The 22,973-nt window shown below is 42.8% G+C and overlaps 1 protein-coding gene across 3 annotated transcripts; it reads left to right on the top strand.

Annotated features, from left to right (window-relative positions):
- Window positions 1–1,447: 1,447 nt before the first annotated feature.
- slc12a5b (solute carrier family 12 member 5b) lies at window positions 1,448–22,213 on the top strand. Of its 3 annotated transcripts, none has more exons than XM_071920783.2 (25): window positions 1,448–1,546; window positions 2,148–2,288; window positions 6,129–6,275; window positions 11,115–11,169; window positions 11,824–11,954; window positions 12,651–12,898; window positions 13,339–13,550; window positions 13,673–13,840; window positions 14,517–14,615; window positions 14,760–14,817; window positions 14,982–15,156; window positions 15,531–15,649; window positions 15,791–15,889; window positions 16,342–16,461; window positions 16,836–16,940; window positions 17,792–17,960; window positions 18,131–18,326; window positions 18,739–18,908; window positions 19,135–19,266; window positions 19,472–19,579; window positions 20,132–20,248; window positions 20,519–20,730; window positions 21,494–21,508; window positions 21,616–21,749; window positions 22,122–22,213. In XM_071920783.2, exons 1-25 carry the CDS (start codon window positions 1,532–1,534, stop codon window positions 22,211–22,213), a joined length of 3,237 nt encoding a protein of 1,078 aa, XP_071776884.2. In that variant the 5' UTR covers window positions 1,448–1,531. The 3 variants fall into 3 exon arrangements, with proteins under 3 accessions (XP_071776884.2, XP_078144687.1, XP_078144688.1); XM_078288561.1 differs by having other exon boundaries at window positions 20,492–20,730; XM_078288562.1 differs by lacking the exon at window positions 21,494–21,508.
- Window positions 22,214–22,973: the final 760 nt, after the last annotated feature.

Genomic DNA, 22,973 nt, shown 5'->3' with positions numbered 1-22,973 from the left:
GATACAGTAACCTTCAGGTAAGCATCCATCTGCGGAGAGTTTTCCCCACATGATTAACATTTTAATGAGTTAATATTACTGGCTAGCTAGCATTAATAAAAAATCAACCAAAAAAGATTCAATGAAATTACTTTCAAGCTTACCATCAACCCCAATGATGGAATGCAAGCATCATTTAGAGACATGTATTCCTGTAGTCTTTCAAATACAAGTTGTAGAGAACAGGGAAGCTTTGAAAGGCTGCAATCGACTTCTTGCCCATTTTGCACTTAGCAGGCAGAACTATTGTTCATAGAACGACATAGAAAGTTGAGACTAAGTTAAAGAATTGTTAACCTCTAGCAAGAGAAATAGATAAATTCAGATATTTGTATGTCTGATTTTCATTACTTTTTATTGTTGCGTGCCGCCTCAAGCCCTGTGTTGGGAATCTAGTCAATTACTGGCAGGTGTAAATCAGTGAGGCTTGGAGATTGCTTGGGGATAGTGTGCAGTATATAGTTTATTGATCCCTGGAGGAAAATGCTCTTTTCACTTGTGGTCAAACACGGAGCAGCAGCCCGAGCTGGCAGAGATTCAGTGTCTTACTCAAGGACACTTCAGCTGGGTGGATGTTTTCCAGGGCTTGATCCTGGATTGTTCAGTTGAAGGATTGGTGAGGATTGGCCTGGGTAGTGAAGTTATTAGGATGTGTCTGGCTCTGATGCAATGCAGTAGATCTTTAGTATTCTTCTCTTGTCCGAAGAGGGTTTCTCCTGGGACTCGCATGCAGGCAGGGAAAGCAGGCTGTGCCCATCTGTGCCACAGTGACACATTATAAATGAGTCTGTGGCAGGCAGCAGGACAGGTGCGGGGCGTCGGACACAGTCACACTGCTGGGGCAAGACTGGAAAGCAACCAGGCCAAGCCATCCAAAAAGCATTGATTGGATAAAGAAAGGGAGTACAGGAATACAAGGTGTGTGTGTGAGAAGGAGACAGAGAGAATGTATGTGTATGTAATAAAATATAATTTTTTTTATCTTTTACTCCTCTTATACTGCAACTTTTACTAGTGTGAAGTTCAAAAATAACCCACCATAAATTTTAAACGGTGACTGAAAATGATTTTCTATTTTTCTCTATTAGATGTCCTGAAGAATGTGATAACTAAATAAAATGATGAACCCTCCTCATTTGGAGTCTTTGCTTAAATTCCTTATTCACAGCACAAATCTAAATTGACTTTTTCCTTACTCCAGCAGCGATCCCACTGTGTGGTCTAGAATTAAATCCTGGTTGATGGATCATTTCAGCATGCTAACTTCATTTATTAACAAACCACTATTCCCATTTATTTTGGAAACCCAATTAAAGAACAATCAATGTCTTTGTGCGTATGTATGTGTGTGTGTGTGTATGTGTGTGTCTAAGCTAAATCTGCTGGTTGGTGTCTGTGTTTTCCAGGTGATGGAAACCCCAAGGAGAGCAGTCCTTTCATTAACAGCAGTGCCAGTGATGTGGAGAAGAGTCAGCAGTACGACGGCAAGAACATGGCTCTGTTTGAGGTGAGGACTTCCTCTCCTCAGTACTGCTGTCACTGATGAACAACTAGTAGCAAACACATTGGGATCATGGAGTGAAACCAGTCCTTACTGCTGTAATGTAGTTGATACTTTGACCTGATCAAAGAATTCTGTGTGATCAGTTATTAATTTTGGTAGCAGATGGGTGGGATGGGAAGATATGCCTGTCTCACAATACGATTCGATACGCGATATGGGTTTCACGATTCGATACAACCACAATACGATGTAATAAATAAAAGTTCAATGGCAACAAAGTCTGACTGTGCAGAATTATGTTTATTTCTGAGACACAAATCTTTCTAGCAATGGCATTGGCTTGCTAGAATTTAAAAATGTCAACAAACAAACTGCACACATTTGTGATTGCTACGGCAGAATAAATTGTAGCTAATATTGCAATTCATTTTTCTGCCCCACAATACTTATTGTCACATTTTCGTATTGCGATATATTTCATTTTGTCCCATCCCTAGTATCATATCACCTATGTTGGCTGTATCCTGGATCACCAGTGCTAATATCCCTGTGCATGTGTGTGTGTGTGTGTGTGTGTGTGTGTGTGTGTGTGCGCGCTCTGCAGGAGGAGATGGATACCAGTCCGATGGTCTCCTCTCTGCTCAGCAGTCTGGCCAACTACTCCAACCTGCCCACAGGCAGCAAAGAGCACGAAGAGGCAGAGAATAATGAGGAGGGAGCGCGACCGTCCAAAAAACCCATCAAGGTAGAGTCTACTGGAGGTGATCCATCTGTACCTGGGAGCAATCTGACGAGGAACAGCAACCTTATTTATGATATAGGCCTAGTCATGAAACTGACAGCCATTGGAGAAGAATGGTGGAATGTATTCTTTTATTTTTTTTTTATGTCTGCGAGGTTTGATCTTAAAAGGAACAGAAATGGAAAGTTACATTTTCTATTCAATCTAAATTCTAAACAGTAACCTTTCAGAGAGGCAGGATTTATGATAGGAGAGATAGGAGAGTCTGCAGGTTTTCATTCCAACCAAACATTACACCCATTAGCACAACTTCAACCAGCCTTTTAAGGTCTTGTTTGGTGAGATTCAAGGACATAAGCATGTTTTGGAGTAAGAAATGATTCATTGGTTACAATTAGACATTGCAGAGGCCTCTTTTGCTCATGATATTGTCAAGTCGAGAAATCATGGTCAAATCTTTCATTTCAAAACTGCTGCTAGATCAAAGCAAATATCCATCTTAGGGTTTTCATCAGGATGTTAAGTGTTGATGGAGGATGGAGAGAGAAGTACAGAGAGCTGAGGCATATTGATGAATATGGTTTGCTATATATTTTAATAAAGAATCAAGTACGCTCAAGGCCACCCATTCATTTTAAAAATCTTTTTCTTTCAAGGCTTTATTGTAGTTTTCTCAAATCCACAAACTTTCAAGGATTTTCAAGGCCTGTGGAACCCTGATTAGATGTGTGATGTTTTGCAGTGTTGCCTTCCTTTAAGCTGGTAGAGATTTCTATCCTGCACAGCACAGATACCAACTGCCTGACTACTTGCTGCTATCATCAGACTCTGAGCTTCCATGTTGTATTTATGACTGGTTGTCAAGAACAGCTTTTACATGTGGGAACTTTGTACTATTGATTGCCCCAGTGTGATGTGAATGCAGGATCAGACTCAGACTGATGTTTTTGACAGTGGCGTGTGTTCCCATTTTTTCCCTTGGCTGGCCGGTATTTATTGACTCTCAGCAGGGTGATGTGATGCCGGTTATCCTGCGTGTGTGCAGTGGAGCAGAAGACACACCCAACAACCTGCATCCTCAGTCTGCCTCACTGTGTCTACTTTCTGTACATTGCCTCTCCTTTTGTCGTCTTATCTCAATTCCACAGCTCTTGGAAGCCAAAAGACCTAAAATGAGGCAACTCAAGGCTAAGATTTTGGGGTGTCTTACATGCTTTATCCTTGTTTTACTTACGTTGTCTTTTCCTGTGAGCTGAAATTTGACCACATGATCTCACAGCATGCTAATGCATCTTGAAGCTTATTTTAGTAGTCTGCAGTTCCCCATTTAAAGGAATAGTTCACCCAAAAATGATAATTTTGTCATTGTTTATTCATCCTCATGTCAGTTAAAGGTCATTGGGGAAAGGTCATGTGTTTAGGGTATGCAGAGCATGCGATGTGTGGGTGCACAAAAAACGGTTTTAGTGAAGACCTGCGCTAAATACTGGTGTAACTATAAGTCCTTTGGACTCTTTGTGCAATCGTTTGGCTTCAGAACACTTGGATTATGCTGCACAAGCTGTTTAGAGTAATTTCATGGTTATTTTTTGCCCTTTTTGGAACTCTTAAGAACCAGTTACCAGCCACTTCAGTTGTTTTGGAGAAGGCTGACATGGAGCAGCGCTAGCAAACTCGTCGTGTGTTATTTGGACTTACAAACTTCACCGGTGTTTCGACTGACGAAACGATGAGGGTGAGTACTGACATGATTTTGGGTGAACTATTCCTTTAAGGGCTGAGTGGCATTGTGACGGAGGACCGCTATGTTTCCACTTGTCAGCTGCCTGCAATGCCCACTGGGAGCGCTACAGGCAGCGACCTGAGGTCGCACACAGCTGAGCTCATTAGCTGAAGCTCCCAGAGACAAAAAGCTGCTGCCCTCAGTGTGAGACTGGCTGTGGCAGGAAAAAGACCTTATGGGTACTGGATACTGGAATTATTTTGCATTTTGGATGCTTTTTTGTCTCTTTCTCTCCAAACTTTTTTTTTTTACATTAAAAACCCCTGGACATTTCACATTAAAAACTATACCTGCCCATTTCTGTTACTCTCTATGACAGGGCTTATGAAACCACTAGGATCTATTTATTCTATTACATTATTCTTTTTTATTATTTATACAGGGTGTGCACACTGAGAGTAACACTTCATTTATAGATGGGCCCTGTTTACAGGAGCATTTTAAAATCAAATGGATAAGACATGAAAGATAGAATACACATAAATTAGTTTACAGAAGTTCAAGACATTAGAACAAGAGCATCACATAAAAAAATGTAAATTAGAACAATGCAAGACAGTATAACAAGGAAATCACACAAAACAAGAGCACACATCCAGCATATTGCCATTGCCTTGGCTGAACAGCTGAGTTTAAAATGACCTGCTGATGAAATCTGCAGCAAGAGAGACGGACAGAGCGCGGCTTGTCACTAAACGCTGAGTAAGGGATAACAGAACATTATGAAGACGCCGTTCAGGCTGAGTCACCTGGAGGATCCTGCAGTCCAGGAGCGACTCCTGAGCCAGACGGCCTGTCAGCACGTCACTGGGCTCCTCTCCTCTCCCCGGCGTTCCCCTGTGGATGGGGCGAGCCTTCAGGGCAACAACTGTCCTCTATCTGTACATATTTCAGTTCCTCCCCATCGCACACGCCCCCCACTGCTCTGCAGCATTTAGACGAGGACTCCCAGACACTTCAGGATGTCAGAAGGACAGACAAGGACTTTGTTCGACAAATGATTTTGTTTTCCTCTTTTAACAGTCACTTTTTGATATAAAAAAAAGAATGTTTTATCTGCAAGTGAGATTAAATTTTCTTTTCAATCTTACCTAGTACAATATTAGTTTGAGAGAAAAGCAATGTAATAACATTAAACTTGTATGAGAAATCTAAACTCAAAAGACGCAGACATCTTTAATCAAGTGTAAAGTTTGGGTGCCGTCCCATGAGTTTGACATTGAGGGGGTAATTAGATTACAACATTACATGCTGGCAGACACCCATATGGAATTTGATGAGAGAGGCTTTCTTCTTGGCAACAGAATGTATAAGTTATTAGTCAATAGACTCATAGGATGCTTGGTCTCCATTTCGTTTGCACCACGTTTGTGGATAGCTGTGTGTGTGTAGACATTTATAATGTAGACTATAAAATACTATTGGATTCATTGCTCTCAGTCAGACACACATTCTGATTTTCTGCTTAACTACCTCACAAGCAAATACCTTTCAATCATTTGAAAGCCACCAGATGTATTGCTTGACAAAGATAATGAGGAAAAAGGAGAAGAAAACCTTATCTTCCCACTTCTATTCAAACAGGTTAATGAGAGGAAATATCCCTATTTTTAATGAACAAAGAGCTTGTCATCCTCTTCTCACCAGATTACCATCTTTTTGTGCTTGAAAAGAATAAACCCTTTACTTTCTAATGAAAGAGGTGGACCCAATCTCACAGTCCGGGATTTCATATGTAGAATTTAATTGAGGAGACTACAATTGAGCAGCTAAATGCATACTGACACAGGTTTTAAACTCTATTTCAAACCATATATATGAAAATCATATAGGCCTATGTGAAAAATGATGAGTTAGACTGGAAACTAAGATTACACAAAGTTTTGAGTCACAATTTCACTCCATCATACCATGGTGAGTAAACATAATTAATGGTCACTGAATGGTTGTATTTGGACTTGAGTTTTAGCTGCTGCAATCAAATTGCCCCTCGGGGACAATATGGCACATTTCGAGTTTTATTCAAAGCTTTAAGTTTGGTGTTGTTTTGTGTTTCCCAGGCTCCACAGCTGGGCACTCTGATGGGCGTGTACCTGCCCTGTATCCAGAATATTTTCGGGGTGATCCTCTTCCTGCGGATGACCTGGATGGTTGGCATTGGAGGCGTCTTTGGCTCCTTCATAATCGTCTTCATGTGTTGCTCCACGGTGAGTGAAGCTGCCCTCCCCTCTTCAGCATACCCCCCATGTTGTGTAATAAAACCGCTACATTCAACTAACGGCTTTGGTCCATTGTCAGAGATTTTAGGACATCCCACAATCACAGCATGAGAGGAAAATTAGCACTTTTAGGCGCTACTTAGTTCAGTGATGAAGGTTGTGGCTCCCAGAAGCCAGCTGTCACTGCTCCTGCTGGTGGTCACAGAGAACAGATGTTGAGGGAAAATATGCCAGTTAACTTCATTACACCACAATACAGCTGCAAGCGTTCACGAGATTATATCAACCAGAAGTGGCTCCACACACACACACACCCAAACAGTGGAGTGTGTGATTAAGCTAGAGCCTGTTAGAATATAATTTGCATTACACAGATGCTGAAGGTGACACACACTAAATCCTGGCATAAGGCATTCTGCCAATAAATCCCCCTCTCCACCCCCCTCCCCCTGTTGGAATCCCTCATTATCCCGCTCTATCCCCAGCTTTATTTTAAAAATCTAATACAAAACATAAGTAAAACTAGGACACAAACAGAGGCAACGACAGACGAGTGTCAAAGGATGGTTACAGCCTCAAGCCCCAGCTAGGATGAAGAAGACTAAGAAAGAAAGAAAGAAAGAAAGAAAGAAACAAACAAACAAACAAACAAACAAACAAACAAACAAACAGAAAGAAAGAAACAAAGACAATAATGAATTTAAAAATCCACTGCGTAACATTTCCATGAAAAAGATATTGCCTTAGTTTCAACCTAAGTAACGTGTTTGGAAAATCCACCTGTCAGCGATGCATGTACCTGCCCATGTGGTTGGGAACAACGACTGGTGGGAAATCTTTCTGGCACAGAGGACGTGATGTATTGAAACTGGAAGATGCATGCTTTATGAGCATCTTTAAAAGAAAAATACAAGTGATCATAGATCTTTGTCCTCTCTCTGGTCCCTTTGGTATCTTTTGGTGTAAAGCAATCCCACACGGGCCAGGAGTGCAGGACACCTATGGGTGTGGTAAAGCACACTCCAAAAGCCCAGGATCATATCTGCTCTCACCCTACCACCATCTCCACATAACTATCTTCATCATTTTAAGCCTGAAGTGACTGCGAAGGGCAAACCGTTCCCTGAGACTGAGTGCCATGTCTTTGGTCAAAACAGCAAAGTCACCCTGCAGCATCTTTTTGCTGTAGGCCAAAAACTCACGTTACGTCCTCAATGAGTTATATCCCCTCTCCTCTACTCACTCCAATTACTCTAAAAACACTCTCTCCTTAGCTTATTTCCTTTCATTCTGAGGTCACAGGAATAATATTGTCATGGCACAGTGGCCGTGACCCTCGCACCCCTTACTGTTGATTACACTCTGGTTTAGAGTGTCAGCTAAATGCCTAAAATCTAACTGTAAAATTGTGTAAGCGTGATACTGTCAATTCTAATTTGGCTCTCGACTTGTGTGTCATGACATCATCTTTCTCCTCTCTCTCTACTATATTATCAAATAATGCAGAAATGGTAAAAGGTAAACAGTAACCATGTCATCCATCATGAATGATGAAGTCCCTGTCTGGGCCACTCAGTAACAAATATGTCACCTTGTTTTGAGCTGTAATTGTAGTTCCCCTTTGGACCAATCAGTGTAATTTTGAAAACTATAATGCTGCTGTGAGATGCATCGTTTCCCAAAGTTTTATCAAAATTGGATCACTGGTGTTTGAGATATTGTGCGTAACACATGGATGAGTGTAATTTTGAAAATGTGAGAACGGAGTGGTGAGATGCATCATTCCCCCGGGTTTCAGCAAAATCCAACATGTAAACAAAAGTTGTAGCTCCCCCCTTAGGGCGATCAGTGCCATTTTTAAACTACCAGAATGGAGCAATGAGACACATCATTCACTTGAGTTTTGTGAAACTCCAATCAGCGGCGTCCAAGATATTGTGTGTGACGGACGGACCGGGACCGATCCATAGTCCCTCGAGTTCGATGTTTTCTCTGTCGCAATCTCAAAGCACTGGCCCGCTTGCCCCTTTTCCTCCCTCTAGGTAGTTGCCGACAGTTGTGTGGGCGAGTTGTCCTGCCACTGTTAGCGTTAGCATCCACCGAGTTCCCAATCACAAAGTCACTAGATGAAAATAACAGCTTAGGTTGAATGTCCCGTGTGGTGTCTCTGAGTTGTAAAAGCTCAATCCTACCATACTTTAGCAAACAGTCCACATAGCACACTTGCAAGTACAAAAACACACAAACTGACAGACAGAGCAACACCATGTCGCCATAGCTCGGCGCCATCTTGCCATGGAAAATTTATTTGACAATTTATGCCAAAAAAAATAACAACATATTTATTTTATTGTATTTTTATATAAAAATATCATTACTTTTACGTCCTGGAAAACAGAAAATCTTTAGTGGTGACTTCATTGTGTACCAGGAGGCGAAATAAACATTCCAACCAAAAAAACTGTACTGAACTATTTAGCTGGCTCAGGAGTGTTCACCCTGTCAGGACACGGAGACTGGACTTTGATGCATAGAACTTTACTGAAGGTTTAAGGCATCAGGTACATAGGCACAACAATTGCTTATAGTCTCTCCATCCTATCCATCGGCATGCCACAATACAGGGATGTGATGGTGGGTTTGTGTGTGGTCTAAAACAGGAGAGTAATTATCATTACTAATGGAATTAAACAAGGAATGCACGAGAATTACTATCCAAATAGTAATAAGGTAATCAGCATGAAAACATATAAAGTAACTCTCAGTAGTTAGCGGTGAGGGAAAAGTCCACACAGCATGGATACATCTCTCATTAAAATACTGGGTGTGCAACATGAAGGCTAACAATTTCCACATAGCTTAGTTATTAAAGTTTGGGCCAACTGTGGGCAGTGGTGGCCTAAAGGTTAGAGAAGCGAGCTTGTGACCGGAAGGTCGTCGGTTCAATCCCCCGGACTGGCAGGATAAATCTGGGTGGGGAAAGTGAAAAGCAGCGCTTGCCCCTCCCTCATTACCACCACTGAGGTGCCCTTGAGCAAGGCCCTTAACCCCAACTGCTCCAGTGGAGCTGCTCAGTGGCCAGCAGATTAGACTGTGGTTGTACTGATCAGCTTCCAGGTGTGAATGTGTGTGAATGTGATCAGGGCGTTCCCAAAAAAGAGAGCATTGCTCTCAGTGAAACTCCCCTGAATAAATAAAGGTTAAAAAAAAAAACTTAACAAGGCTCTCTAACCATAGCTGAGACTAGTGCAAGCAAACACCAAGCAACAAACAGGCAATGTGGGTTATCTACGCACACAACAGGTAAGGTTTACTCGGTTTTAAGTCCTTGAAGTGACCATCTGAAGAGGCTGTCTGCTGCGTGGCACGGGGGATTTTTTCAGAGCCTGCCTGGGCTGGGGTTGCTATGGCGATTAATTGGCTCGTTAACGGGTACACTGCCAGAGCCTTTTCTACAAAAACCATCACAGATTTTTGAACAATCCTGCCCCTCCACCCCTCCCATCAAATAAAACTGCTTTTCTCTCCCTGACTTATATCCCATTGGTTTAGACTTCCCTCCCTGCGTTATGTCCTGCCCCAACATCCTGTTTCAACAGGAAATACATCACATTAAGGAGGCAAGATGCTCTCAAAATACTGTTTCACTGTGACTTTAAAGAGTTCACACTTCTGTGACTTTGCCTTCATACAGTTCACAACAGACTGTACAGCTGTCTGTCCCATATCCAGTTGAAAAATCAGCGTTATCAGTGATATCAGGGGGATACAACGATACCTTACTCTCTGTATCTGGGGAATGCTGAGCGTGCAACATCCACCCGCTCATCCTCACAGCATCTGACAGCAGTAAAACTATTAAAGGTTATTATCTGTGATCCGGTGAGAGCGAGGTCACTTCATTAAGACCTGATTAAAGAATCACTTAACATCAGCTCTAAGCCTGCAGGGCCAGAGGCGACCGGGCCGACCTGTAATGCTAATTGGATTACATATACAGACACACACACACCTGCGCCTAGAATGAAACATGGGACGCGCGTGCGCACACACACACACACACACACACACACACACACACACTCACACAAACATGTACACAAACTTTACACACATGTACATCTTATGTTTTCTCCCTTTTGTTTGTTCCCTCTTATGTTTTCTTTCCTCTTCTCTTCAAAGGCTCTTTCAGACACACACACACACACACACACACACACACACACACACACACAAACACACACACACACACTAATAAACCGTCAGTTATGACGTGGGTCTTTTCTTCAACTATTTTTCCTTTGATGATTCACATTTTCTGATATCTCTCCTCCCACTTATTTTTTTTTTATACCACTCTTTCTCTTCCATTTATTTCTGCTGTTCCCTTCCTCTGCCTCCCTCTGCTTCTCATTCTCTATTTTTCTACCCTACATTTACACTCCAAGCACATATTTATCCTCCCAACATTTATTTTTCACTGTGTCTCTTTCAATTTGCTCTCTCTCTCCCTCTCCAATCTTTGATTCTCTGTCGCTCTGTCACTGACGTAAAAGCCCCATGGTGCCTCTGCATCACTGAGCTGTAGCAGAGAACGTGCTCAACCAGCCATGTAGGTTGTTATCCCATAGATTGAACAATTCAACATGACGAGATGAGTCAGACTCTTCCACTCCTCTATGTTTTTCTCTGCTCACTCAGTCCCCCGGTTCATCAAGGTCTCCAAGTCGTCCCAGTCACCCTTATTTAGTTTGACTTGAGACGGAGTGTCCACCTGCTGCCTCTCAGCACCTTGTAACCCTGCTGTGTCGTCTGCTGCTTTTTCAGACCATGCTCACTGCCATCTCCATGAGTGCCATTGCAACGAATGGAGTCGTACCAGGTGAGTGGGTGTCAGAGGCAGTGTTTTCTAGTCGGGTCACCAAACCTCAAGTCCAAGTCAAGTCCCAAGTCCTCAGTGTTTGAGTCCGAGTCTGAGTCCAAGAACAGTCTTTTCCTCATTTGTTCTTTTTACATATTTTACATTTAGCACTACTGTTCGCACTAGTTACTGTAATCTAAAATCCATGTAAGCAAAGCTCACAGTTCATGGTGGAGCCATCTTTATCTATCACATGACTAACAACGCTCTTACTCCCAGGCACCACACACTCATTTTATGTCATCCTATCAGTGGTTGTGTTGTAAGATCATTTTTCATAGCCTATAAGTTTACATGACAGGCTATATTGTTAACCAAGCAGATGATCAGGTACAAATTTAGGGTAACGCTGAAAAGATGTGTAGCCGATTTCTAAGGTGATTGAGTCCCAAGTTCAAGTCCTCACTGCGCGAGTCCAGGTCATCAATGTTCAAGTCAGAGTCGAGTCACGAGTCATCCAGGACTCGAGTACTACAACACTGATCTGAGGGATGTATTTGTGTATTTTGTATTTGTGTGTGTGTGTCTGTCTGTCTGTCAATCTGTTTGCACACTTGCTATATGTCCTGACAGTTATAGCACGCTAAATATTCTGTTTGTTTTTTTGACCCACAGCTGGAGGTTCATACTACATGATCTCTCGCTCCCTGGGTCCTGAGTTTGGTGGAGCGGTTGGAATCTGCTTCTACTTGGGCACCACTTTTGCCGGTGCCATGTACATTCTTGGCTGTATTGAAATTCTGCTGGTAAGGAGCCCTAATTATTGAGTAACTGACACCAGTTTATTGCTTTTCATGCTCCCTGGTCTGTATTAACAGACAGTAACAGCATCTTACAATAAATGAAACTCTACTCTGAAGTCCTTGTGAATTGGACCAAGCTAAATAAAAGATCCAAATCTATGAGACACCTTTCTGACCAGCTTATCAAGCTAAAATTATGACCCATATTCATAACTAATATGTATATGTACATGTATTTTTCCTTATAACAGGTTTGAAGGGTCAGAAACCATTATGTAGACATGCCCAGCAGCACATGTAGATGCAATAGAATCTAAATGAAGGGTAATAAATATGAAGACACTTATTTCATGCTCCCATCTATAATAGCAGAATGTTATTAATTTGAGCATCTTGCAAACAAAAAACGGCGAAATTAATTTGATGTTTCCTTTGATTTAACACTAATTGCTATTGCTCTCTGTTCTGTTACAGCAATATAAAACCTTTTCACAACTCATAATGTATTTCTGATATTTCTAGAAGATATCTCATTGCTCTCCATTTTCACTTCACCTGCTCTCTCTCTTCCCTCATTTCATCTCCTCTGTCTTTCCTTATGCCTCCACCCTTCTCTCCCATACTCCACCCCACCCTACTGTATTCTCTCCAATCCCTCTTGTTCCTTTGCCTCGCTCCCTCCATCTGTCCATCCCGCAGATTTATATCGTTCCTCAGGCAGCCATCTTCAAGCTCGAGGGCCTGGAGGGGCCGGAGGCGGAGGAGGCTCTCCTCAACAACATGCGGGTGTATGGCACCATTGTGCTGAGCTTAATGGCGCTGGTGGTGTTTGTGGGGGTCAAGTATGTCAATAAGCTGGCGCTGCTCTTCCTGGCCTGCGTCATCCTCTCCATCCTGGCTGTGTACGCCGGGGTCATCAAGACCGCCATCGACCCCCCCGTCTTCCCGTAAGGCACTCGCTCGTCTTATCTGGCGGCCACGCTATGCACTGATACAGAACTGAACAAAAATATAAGCGCAACATGCAACAATTTTAAAGATTTTACTTGGTTACGGCTCATGTAAGAAAACCATTCAATTGTAAGAAATTCTGTGCAAAGGAGAAATGCTCAGTAACAGGGATGTAAACAAAGTCATGCACAAGATTTGAGAGAAATAAGCCTTTTGTGGAAAAAATATGGGATATTTTATTTTTTGTCATGAAACATGTGAGCGAAACTTCACAAGTTGCACTTATATTTTTCTTCAGTATGGATTTGATTGCATGCATTCAGAGACATTCCTTCATGTAAAGTATGTTTTCTGACCATATCACAGCCAGGAATGGTTTCTGACTGCATCGTATCTGGATAAGTTACAGCGATGCTTTCACTGACTTCCCTTACAGGGTCTGCATCCTGGGAAATCGAACTCTTGTCTCTAAAGGGTATGACGTGTGTGCGAAGGTCATCGAAAGGGACAACGAGACCATCACCACCAAGCTGTGGAGGAGCTTCTGCGATTCTGAGCTCCTCAATGCCACGTGCGACGAGTACTTCACCAACAACAACGTCACGGAGATACAGGGCATCCCGGGGGTCACGAGTGGCATCCTGGCAGGTAAGAGGGGGCAAATCAATGTAAATGACACTACCTTGTATCATTTATCAATCCCTCTCAACTGGTAATTTTCTCTGCATCCTCCCTCCTTCTCTACCTCTCTCTGTTTCTCTGTCCTTCAGAGAATCTGTTTGGTTACTACCTCGACAAAGGGATGATCTTGGAGAAGCGTGGACTTGTGTCGGCGGTGGATCCGGACAGTCCCACAACCAGCTCCAACCGCTACGTCCTGGCTGACATCACCAGCTTCTTCACCCTGCTGGTGGGGATTTACTTTCCCTCTGTCACAGGTTAGTACCAGAGATCTGTCAGGACTACACCTGACACAATGTTTGATACAGGAGAAACGGATGACTAGCATCACTATCTCTTGTGCTTCATTTCTATATTTCTGCTGAATTTTCCCCTGCACACAGCAGAGGTAATGTTTTTTTTTAACTGTTGTGCCCAAACTATTTCCATGTAATTCAATGTGTATTATTTGTGCATTATGTTTTACTCTTGCTATGGGGGCTTGATCATTGCATATTGGCACAAGAGTGCTTACAATGGTGAAAACATTCATTTGTGCTCAAAAAAATAATGAGGAGTAATTCTGCATTGCCAAAGGTTACAATTAAAGTTCAGTGAGGTGAAATGACAAGAAGTCATAATGCTATAGAAACTGTGGGACTCACATTCCACCAGCACCCAACAGATAAATGCTGAGTCCCTCTTCATAGATTTGGGACAGGCTTCAGTCTTGATTAAATAAAACAGGCTGTTCAAATTTGCATCGAGATGCTTGATTAAAGGCTCGGTTTAATCAGATTGTTTTTTGAAAAGTAAATTCATTGTGTAGCTACATCATTCTCTTTGGTACAAATAGAGGGAGGAGGTTGAGTGGAAGAAAGATGACCTTCCACATGAAGGTGTAAAGCAGAAAGCTCATGTTTATTTCATCCTTGTGTGCTTTGTGCCTCACAGGTATCATGGCTGGCTCCAACCGGTCTGGAGACCTGCGCGATGCACAGAAGTCCATCCCCATCGGCACCATCGCAGCCATTACCACCACATCTACTGTGTGTATCCTTCACTGAGCCAAGGCCCACAGAAAAACTGTGTGGTTCTGAGAGTGATGATCAACGACTTTAATATAACTTTTTGCATCATAAGATATCATTTGGATCAAAAATGTTCAACAATGCATTCCTTAACTGTTTATCTCAGATATGTCCTGTGTGGTGCTGTTTGGTGCCTGTATAGAAGGAGTCGTCCTAAGGGACAAGTGAGTCTTATGTGTTCCAATCCAACAACAGAGTTTTATATAATCAAACAAAGAACATTAAACATTAGACCTTAGATTATCTATGTTGTAGACTGATTGCTGAACAGGTCATTGCATGTTTCTCCAACACCAGTTCAGTCATTTGTCCTCACCTTTGCCCTCAGGTTTGGTGAAGGAGTCAGCGGTAACCTAGTGATTGGTACGCTGGCCTGGCCGTCCCCGTGGGTCATTGTGTTTGGCTCCTTCTTCTCCACCTGTGGGGCAGGCCTGCAGAGTCTGACTGGGGCTCCACGTCTTCTACAGGCCATCTCCCGGGACGGCATCATCCCTTTCCTTAGAGTGAGTGTGCACATACGGCATTCAAAGTGTTTCTTTATATTTCTCAGAATAAGGCTCACTCATCTCAATTGGGCCAGGATTGTTGCGGAAGAAGTGGTGATAACTTATACCTGCCCTGCCTTCAGTTTGCTTGTTGTGAGAGAGGCTGTCTCCCGGTCCAGCTGATTAAATGAGGAGTAATGGCTGAGGCGAGGCAGGAGCCTGTTTAGGACAAAAGTGATTAATGACCCTGCTTCAGGGGCCAATGTGACCTGAATGAGAGAGATGGAAAGGCTAACTCTCCTGTCAACTCACTTTCCTTTATGTGTTGGTATGTGTATGTGTGTGTGTATGTTCACAGCTGACATGTAGGCTATCTTTTTGTGTTACTGCAGGTGTTTGGACATGGTAAAGCCAATGGAGAGCCCACCTGGGCCCTCCTACTCACAGCTAGTATCTGTGAGATTGGCATCATCATCGCCTCCCTGGACGCAGTCGCACCCATCCTCTCCATGTAAGGGCACTGTGAATCCCTCAGGACTTCATAGCTATACAGGCCAACTGCAGACATGTTCCTTCTCTGTACTTCACTTGTCTCTCTCTCTCCCTCTTTCTCTCTGTCTCTCCCTCTCTCTCTCTCTCTCTGTCTCTCTAGGTTCTTCCTGATGTGCTACATGTTTGTCAATCTTGCCTGCGCCCTGCAGACTTTGCTGAGGACACCCAACTGGAGACCGCGCTTCAAGTTCTACCACTGGTGAGTCGTTGTGTCAGTGTGCATGAACTTGCTACATTTTCATGACATATGCTATTATCATGAAAACCATGTTCGGGACAAACCATAAAGATTCAGTCTACTATAATGGTACAATAAGTAGGCAAACTTTGCTCAGAGATCTCCATAGCATCCTTAGCTCCTTAGCAGGGACATGTAGACATTTAACACAGACTCTACAGGGTGAAAGTGTGCAGGATCAGTGTCAGACAACAGGCACTTGTGAAACAATGTTTGCTGTTTTTATTTAGCAGTGTTGTGTGCGTCAGAGTCACCATGGGAAGCCAGAGTCTGTCTGTCTGTCTGTGTTCTGACATTAGCTCAACAGCAGCAGCTATTTTACAAGCTGTGATCATTGCAACGCCCCAACCAGTGGTGTGAAGCTAGCATCAGTTAGCAGTTAGACCAAGCATGTGACCTCCTGTCCCCCACAGGGCTCTGTCTTTCCTGGGTATGAGCCTGTGCCTGTCGCTCATGTTCATCTGTTCCTGGTATTATGCCATAGTTGCCATGGGCATCGCTACCTGCATCTACAAATACATTGAGTTCTGCGGGTAAGTGATCATCCTGACAGCTCCCTGCCCTGGCCCTCTTAGAATAAGATTTGGACAAAAGGCAAGAATGAAGATTTTATTAAAGCATCCAACTGGGCAGAGTCTTTGAAATGTTTGGCTGGGTCACAGAGGAACTGTCTCAGTTTTCCTTGCAATAAATCCCTATTCTTCTGCCAGCGGTTATCAAGTTCCGTTAACTTAATGACAGTGATGGATTGAGGTTGCTTTAACTGAAAAAGATAAAACATAGGGCACCTTTATTTATCAGCACACACATTTATTAGGATCTCTCGGAGGTACAGCCAAAACTGAACATGTTAAATGGAACGATGAAGCATACTTGCGTACCAACCCATAAATGTGCTGTGTGACAGAGCTGAGAAGGAGTGGGGAGATGGGATACGTGGAATCTCCCTCAGCGCCGCACGATTCGCTCTCATGAGGCTGGAGGAGGGACCGCCACACACCAAGAACTGGAGGTCAGTCCACTCCGTCCGAAACAGTTAAACTGACATTCTGAGATACTTGTTTTAAGTCATAATAACAAAAAACATCCATGATGACCACATGGCATTACCTACTCTTAATCTAAGGCTGGCGTTACATGTGAAACTTGTAACTCTCCACGCAACTGAGTTTCACTGGAGTTGCACCGTGTATCACCCCCTGCAATTAACTGAAAAGTTGCGTGTAACCTGGTTGCATCAAGTTGAAACTGTTTGAACTTTTTGCAACTAGGTCCACAGCCAATCAAAACGCTGATATCATGTCATGTGACTTTCAGTTGGGCCAGTACTACTATGGCCAGCTGATAGAGTAATTAACAAAAACAATGCATAGGCTTGCGACACCCAAGAAAAATAAATCACTGTCATCCAGTATTTTGAAGGTTTGTGGATTAACTTTACATTTAAATATTCCAGGTAGGTTAAGTATTTTCTGTATGGAAAATTAACTTGGCACAGTGAACATTTAGCTGGCATTAGCTTACATTAAGCTAACATTAGCTTAACCGCCAACTGTAGACATTGCTTACTTTATGTTAATATTACGCCACAGCAAAGAGATTTAACATGCTAAATCACTTACTTTTAAATTAGATGTCAAAACAAAATAATGTAAATATTAATGTAAAACATGACTTCCAACCATTTATGCTATTGCAGAGCGTGTTTTGATTACATTTGAAATGCGTGAACCTCATGCAACTTGCAACTCACCAACGCAACCAAGTGAATAGTTTCACCGTGTAACGCTGGCCCAAGAGCTCGTTTAAATGTTATCATATGTCCTTCCTGACATGAGTCTGTGTCCTGCTGCTTCCTGACAGGCCTCAGATGCTGGTCCTGGTGAGTGTGGATGCTGAGCAGAACGTGGAGCAGCCTCGCCTGCTGTCCTTGACCAATCAGCTGAAAGCAGGAAAGGGTCTGACCATCGTTGGCACCTCAGTGCAAGGAACCTTCCTTGACCACTACACTGAGGCCCAGAGGGCAGACCAGGTCAGTGCTGTGTTCATTACTCTCTTAACACTCACACACACATTTGGACTCTCACACACCTTTACATACTAACAAGCAAACTTAATCTATACACACACTGACATGCATGCAGTCACAGTTTTTGCGTAGCCCCTTACAGCTGCCCTGTCCTCCTCTTGGTGTCTCTCTAGTCTTTGCGTAAGCTGATGGAGACAGAGAAGGTGAAGGGATTCTCTCAGGTGGTCATCTCCTCTAATCTGAGAGATGGGACGTCCCACCTGATCCAGGTCGGAGGACTGGGAGGCCTGAAGCACAACACTGTGCTGGTCAGCTGGCCTCGAAACTGGAAACAGGCTGAGGAACGCCAGCGCGTCAGGAACTTCATTGGTAAGTTTTAGATCACTGGTGAAGTAATGGCATTTGGATGTTGGTTTTGTTTTATTGCCCGCCTGACCGTCCTAGTAGAGGGATTCCTCACAAGGTTTCTTCCATTTTTTTTTTGCTAATGAGGTTTTCATGGTAGTTTTACCTTGTCGTCAGTTGGGGGTCAAAAGTTGAGAGGTGTCGTTTTCATTTATTGTTTTCATAATGTGTTATGAAGCCCTTTGAGACTTTAACAGTAATTAAGGGCTATACAAATAGCCCTTAATAGCCCAAATAGTGATTTACACCATCAACAGAGAAATAATGCATTTTTTACCAACTGCTGAGGTGAATTCATCAAATAGACAAAAGGAGACATTTCCTCAGGTATTCGATTATCTATTATAGCAAAGACATTTCTTCCCTCCCTGTGCAGAGGTGGTCAGAGAGACGACTGTGGCCAGTCTGGCCTTGCTGGTTCCTAAGAACATCGCCAGCTACCCGTCCAATGGAGAGCGCTTCACTGAGGGCCACATAGACGTGTGGTGGATCGTCCATGATGGAGGCATGCTGATGCTTCTGCCCTTCCTGCTGCGCCAGCACAAGGTGGGAAACCAGATCTCTCCAGGAAAGAATGAAATATTCTTGACTTGGGTGAAGATTTATTATGCCTTTGTCCCTAAGAAAGTCCTTCTAAATAATGAACACAAATTAGTGAGGACACAATGCAGCAGGTAGAAAATAGAAAATATGCCAGTTTCAACACTTTACCATACAATGAGGACTTTATTCAACATCTGTTAGTGCTTAATTTCCTGCTTTGTGCCGATAGGTGTGGAGGAAGTGCAAGATGCGCATTTTCACTGTAGCTCAGTTGGACGACAATAGTATCCAGATGAAGAAAGACCTCCTCATCTTCCTCTATCACCTGCGCATCGATGCTGAGGTGGAAGTAGTAGAGATGGTGAGAGACGTTTCTGTCACATTCTCTTCGAGTTCACAAACAAATCCCATATTTCTGTTCTAGATGTGTTCCAAAATAACCATAACGAGGTATCACAATATTGAGTTCTTGATGTACTTATTTGAAAATACAGCCAATCTTTCATCTATAATATGATACAAGTTTTGGTGCATGATGTCTGTGCAAATATCTTTTCCCTCCAAAGCATGACAGTGACATCTCAGCCTACACCTATGAGAAGACTTTGGTGATGGAGCAACGCTCACAGATCCTCAAACAGATGCATCTGACCAAGAATGAGATGGAGAGAGAGGTACGCCAGAGGAGCCCTTGCTATGATGGACAAACTGTAATGCCTAATGAAAATTCATATGACTTTTAACTGCTTGCACCAGTGTGCTGGAGGTGGAGAGACCTGACATTTTAGTCAACATAGGCCAGAACTTGACATTTATTTTGACTGTGCCTTCATCACTCAGTCTACTCCAAAGGCCAGCGCTGTGGCAAGGGAGTGATTCATAATTAGTCATTGTTGTAAATTATATCTGTGTCTAGACTTGCCCTCGATGATCTATCTCATTAATCACAGCACCAGTAAGGCATCCTCAGCTTCCTCGGGACTTGAAGTACATTTTAAGACCAACAGCAAGTGGATTACGCTGAATCCTTAGTGTATCAGTCTATCAAGAGAACATTTTACAGCTTATTGTTACTGATCGATCAGCTAACTGTATCCTTAAATAAGATAAAAACAAGATTTATAGAGGTTTGTCATGTTGCAATTCTGTACCTCAAGAAACAAAGAAAGAGGGAAATTCAAAATTGAACTTGTTTTAATATATTTCCTTGCTTTTCCTCATGACAGATCCAGAGTATTACAGATTCGTCCCGTGGCTCCATCCGCCGTAAAAACCCGTCCACCCTGCGCTCCCAGCAGAGCACCGAGGAGGGAGCCAGCGTGGCAGAAAAACCTGAAGAGGAGGTACTGCCACCACTGCCATTGCTAGAAAGATTTGCTATTACATCGTATCGCGGTTGTATCGAATCGTCAACCCCATATCGCGTATCGAATCGTGAGATAAGCATATTGTCCCATCCCTACTGCAAAATGGTCCCACCAGTCTCTGGCTTGCCACCTTAATACTGGAGTGTCACCCGTACTGACATTTGTCTCTCTCTTTCTTTCACCCTGTCACGTTGTCACGTCACGGTGCCCCTCTCTCAGTCTGTCGCTGTCTCCCACCCGACACAGGTCCAGCTGATCCACAGTAAGAACGCCGCCCCGACCCCCACAAGCCCCACGTCCCCCACTGCGCCTGCAGGGAGCGCTGTGAGCCCCGACGCCGAGGTGCAGAGGACCTGGACGGACGACAACGGTGCGGAGAAGGGGAAGAGCCAGGCGGCAGCAGCAGCAGCAGCAGCAGTAAACCCAGAGGCGATCAAAGACCTCTTCAACATGAAGCCGTGAGTAGCCTGCTGTCACTGTCACTCTGCTCAGCTCTCTGGGCATGAGACTTGACTCTTGATATGCAGTACATACAGAGCAAGGACATGACATGGGTCAATGGCAAACACTTGTGTCTATCAACCCATGTTCCAGGTTTTGAAGAGATAGAAGAGCATCATAAACAAACACAGCTATCTACATTGGTGGAAAGAGTACTAGTTACTTATGACTTATGTTATTTTACTTAATTAGAAGTAAATGCGCTGGTGTAAAAGTCTGCTGTAAAAAGTAGCTAATTTAAAGTGTAATCAGAGTAGAAGTTACTTTTTAGAAAAGAGAATGTTGTTAGATGTGATCTTTTCCATGCAATTCTAAAAGGACGAGAGGACAGAGTTCAAACTAGATTATTTTGATTGTAAAAATTGGAAATTACAAAATAAATTGCACAAACAAAGTAAAGCCAGATTACTCCTCTCACTGAATCACTCCACAGTTTTTCAGTTTACAATGGTCCAGTTTGTGGTGCTGATGGAGAGCCACAAAATGTGTAGTAACTCTGTAATGGATGTGATTTAAAATGTAGTGAAGTACTTCAATAAAAACGTACTTCAGTACAAGTAAAATTACTGACTTTAAAAAATTACACAATTACACAAAAAGGCTACTCAATTACAGTAATGTGAGTAAATGTAAATAGTTACTTCCACCCTTGACTATCTATATGCTGCGTCTGTCCTGTGTGTAATTCACTATTATTTCTTTCCTCCAATGATGCTGCAGGGAATGGGAGAGCCTGTAAGTATGAACAGTTTGTAGTCAGACATAGTGTGTGAATCAAAGAGTTAAAAGTAAACCAAATACCACGCCCTGGCCCAATCTTCTCTCGTGTCGTGCCTCATCAGGAACCAGTCCGATGTGAGGCGCATGCACACAGCGCTGCGGCTCAATGAGGTCATCACCAAGAAGTCCAAGGAGGCAAAACTGGTTCTGCTCAACATGCCTGGACCTCCCAGGAACCGCATGGGCGACGAGAACTGTATCCTTCATGTCTACATCTTCGCAGAACATATTCTAAACATCATCATGTATCAGTATTGATGCACTGTACCTGTAGCAGTATTTAACACAGTGCAGCATGTCGTAGAAATTATCACTTCGCCACCCTTGCCTTGATGGAAAGGCAAAGGCTTTGGAAAGAAATTCATACATAGGCATCAACTTCACTATTTATATTTGTCTAAGAAACAAATTTCAAGCATTTAAGCATAAGCCTTTAGATCAAAGTGGCTTTAAGATAATGAAAAACATTTGTACATTCAATCAGGTCCAAACTTTTGACTGGTAGTGTAAGTAATCCAACTATAAACCGCACTAAATTAAATTCCTTCACTTTGATTCTCTCTCTCAGACATGGAGTTCCTCGAGGTACTCACTGAAGGCCTCAATCGGGTCCTCCTAGTGCGTGGAGGCGGGCGTGAGGTCATCACCATCTACTCCTGAAGGGCCAGTCGTTTAAATGGCGCCTCACTCGCTACACATGGCATCTAGATGGACTGTGCCCGCTCTTTCTCTCTCTTTACCTCCGTACCGTACCAGGAAGTTCCTTCACATCCCACCCAGTCATCACACATCGTCTTCATCATCCTCATCCTCAGACAACCAGCTCTTTCCAGACTGTCTAGCATCACACTCTGGATACTGTAGGCCTAGCTGTATGGTCATTCCTGTTTTTTTTCCTTTGTATTATTTTGAATTGTCCCTCTGTCCCTTTGCTTTAGTTTCTTGTGGATGAGGGTCATTTGTAAAAAAGAAAGGAGGGTTCTTCTTTGTAATTTGTCCTCATTTTCTATTATTTATTTATTTATTATTCATGTTATTTATTTATTAATTCATCTATTCATTTCTGTCTTTGTTGTGTATTTTAAAAGTATGGTTGGAAGCATGTAGGTCAATAATTCACTAGGCAGCAAAAGTAAAAAGCTCTTCCTATTAGTTCACCCTGGGTCAGAAGGTCAGATGAGGATTTCTATGTGTGTACAGTATATTCATATTCATCTATAGGAAGTGACTGTATAAAACCTAACAAATAAAACATAATGTAGGGAGGAGAGAGCTGCAATCCTAGGACCCAAAACAGAACCAGACTGATTGGATCATACAGATCGATTGTACTAGTTTGCACTCATTCTAGTGATATACAGTAACAATATGTGTGATTTGCAGTTGTTGCCTGTTAGAAATAGTTGGGTTTTTGTCTGTA

Source organism: Centroberyx gerrardi, chromosome 14 (assembly GCF_048128805.1).
Source record: "Centroberyx gerrardi isolate f3 chromosome 14, fCenGer3.hap1.cur.20231027, whole genome shotgun sequence".
In the NCBI taxonomy this organism is placed as follows: domain Eukaryota; kingdom Metazoa; phylum Chordata; class Actinopteri; order Beryciformes; family Berycidae; genus Centroberyx; species Centroberyx gerrardi.
Note: the sequence above shows the minus strand (reverse complement) of the source record. Positions and strands in the feature narration are given on the sequence as shown.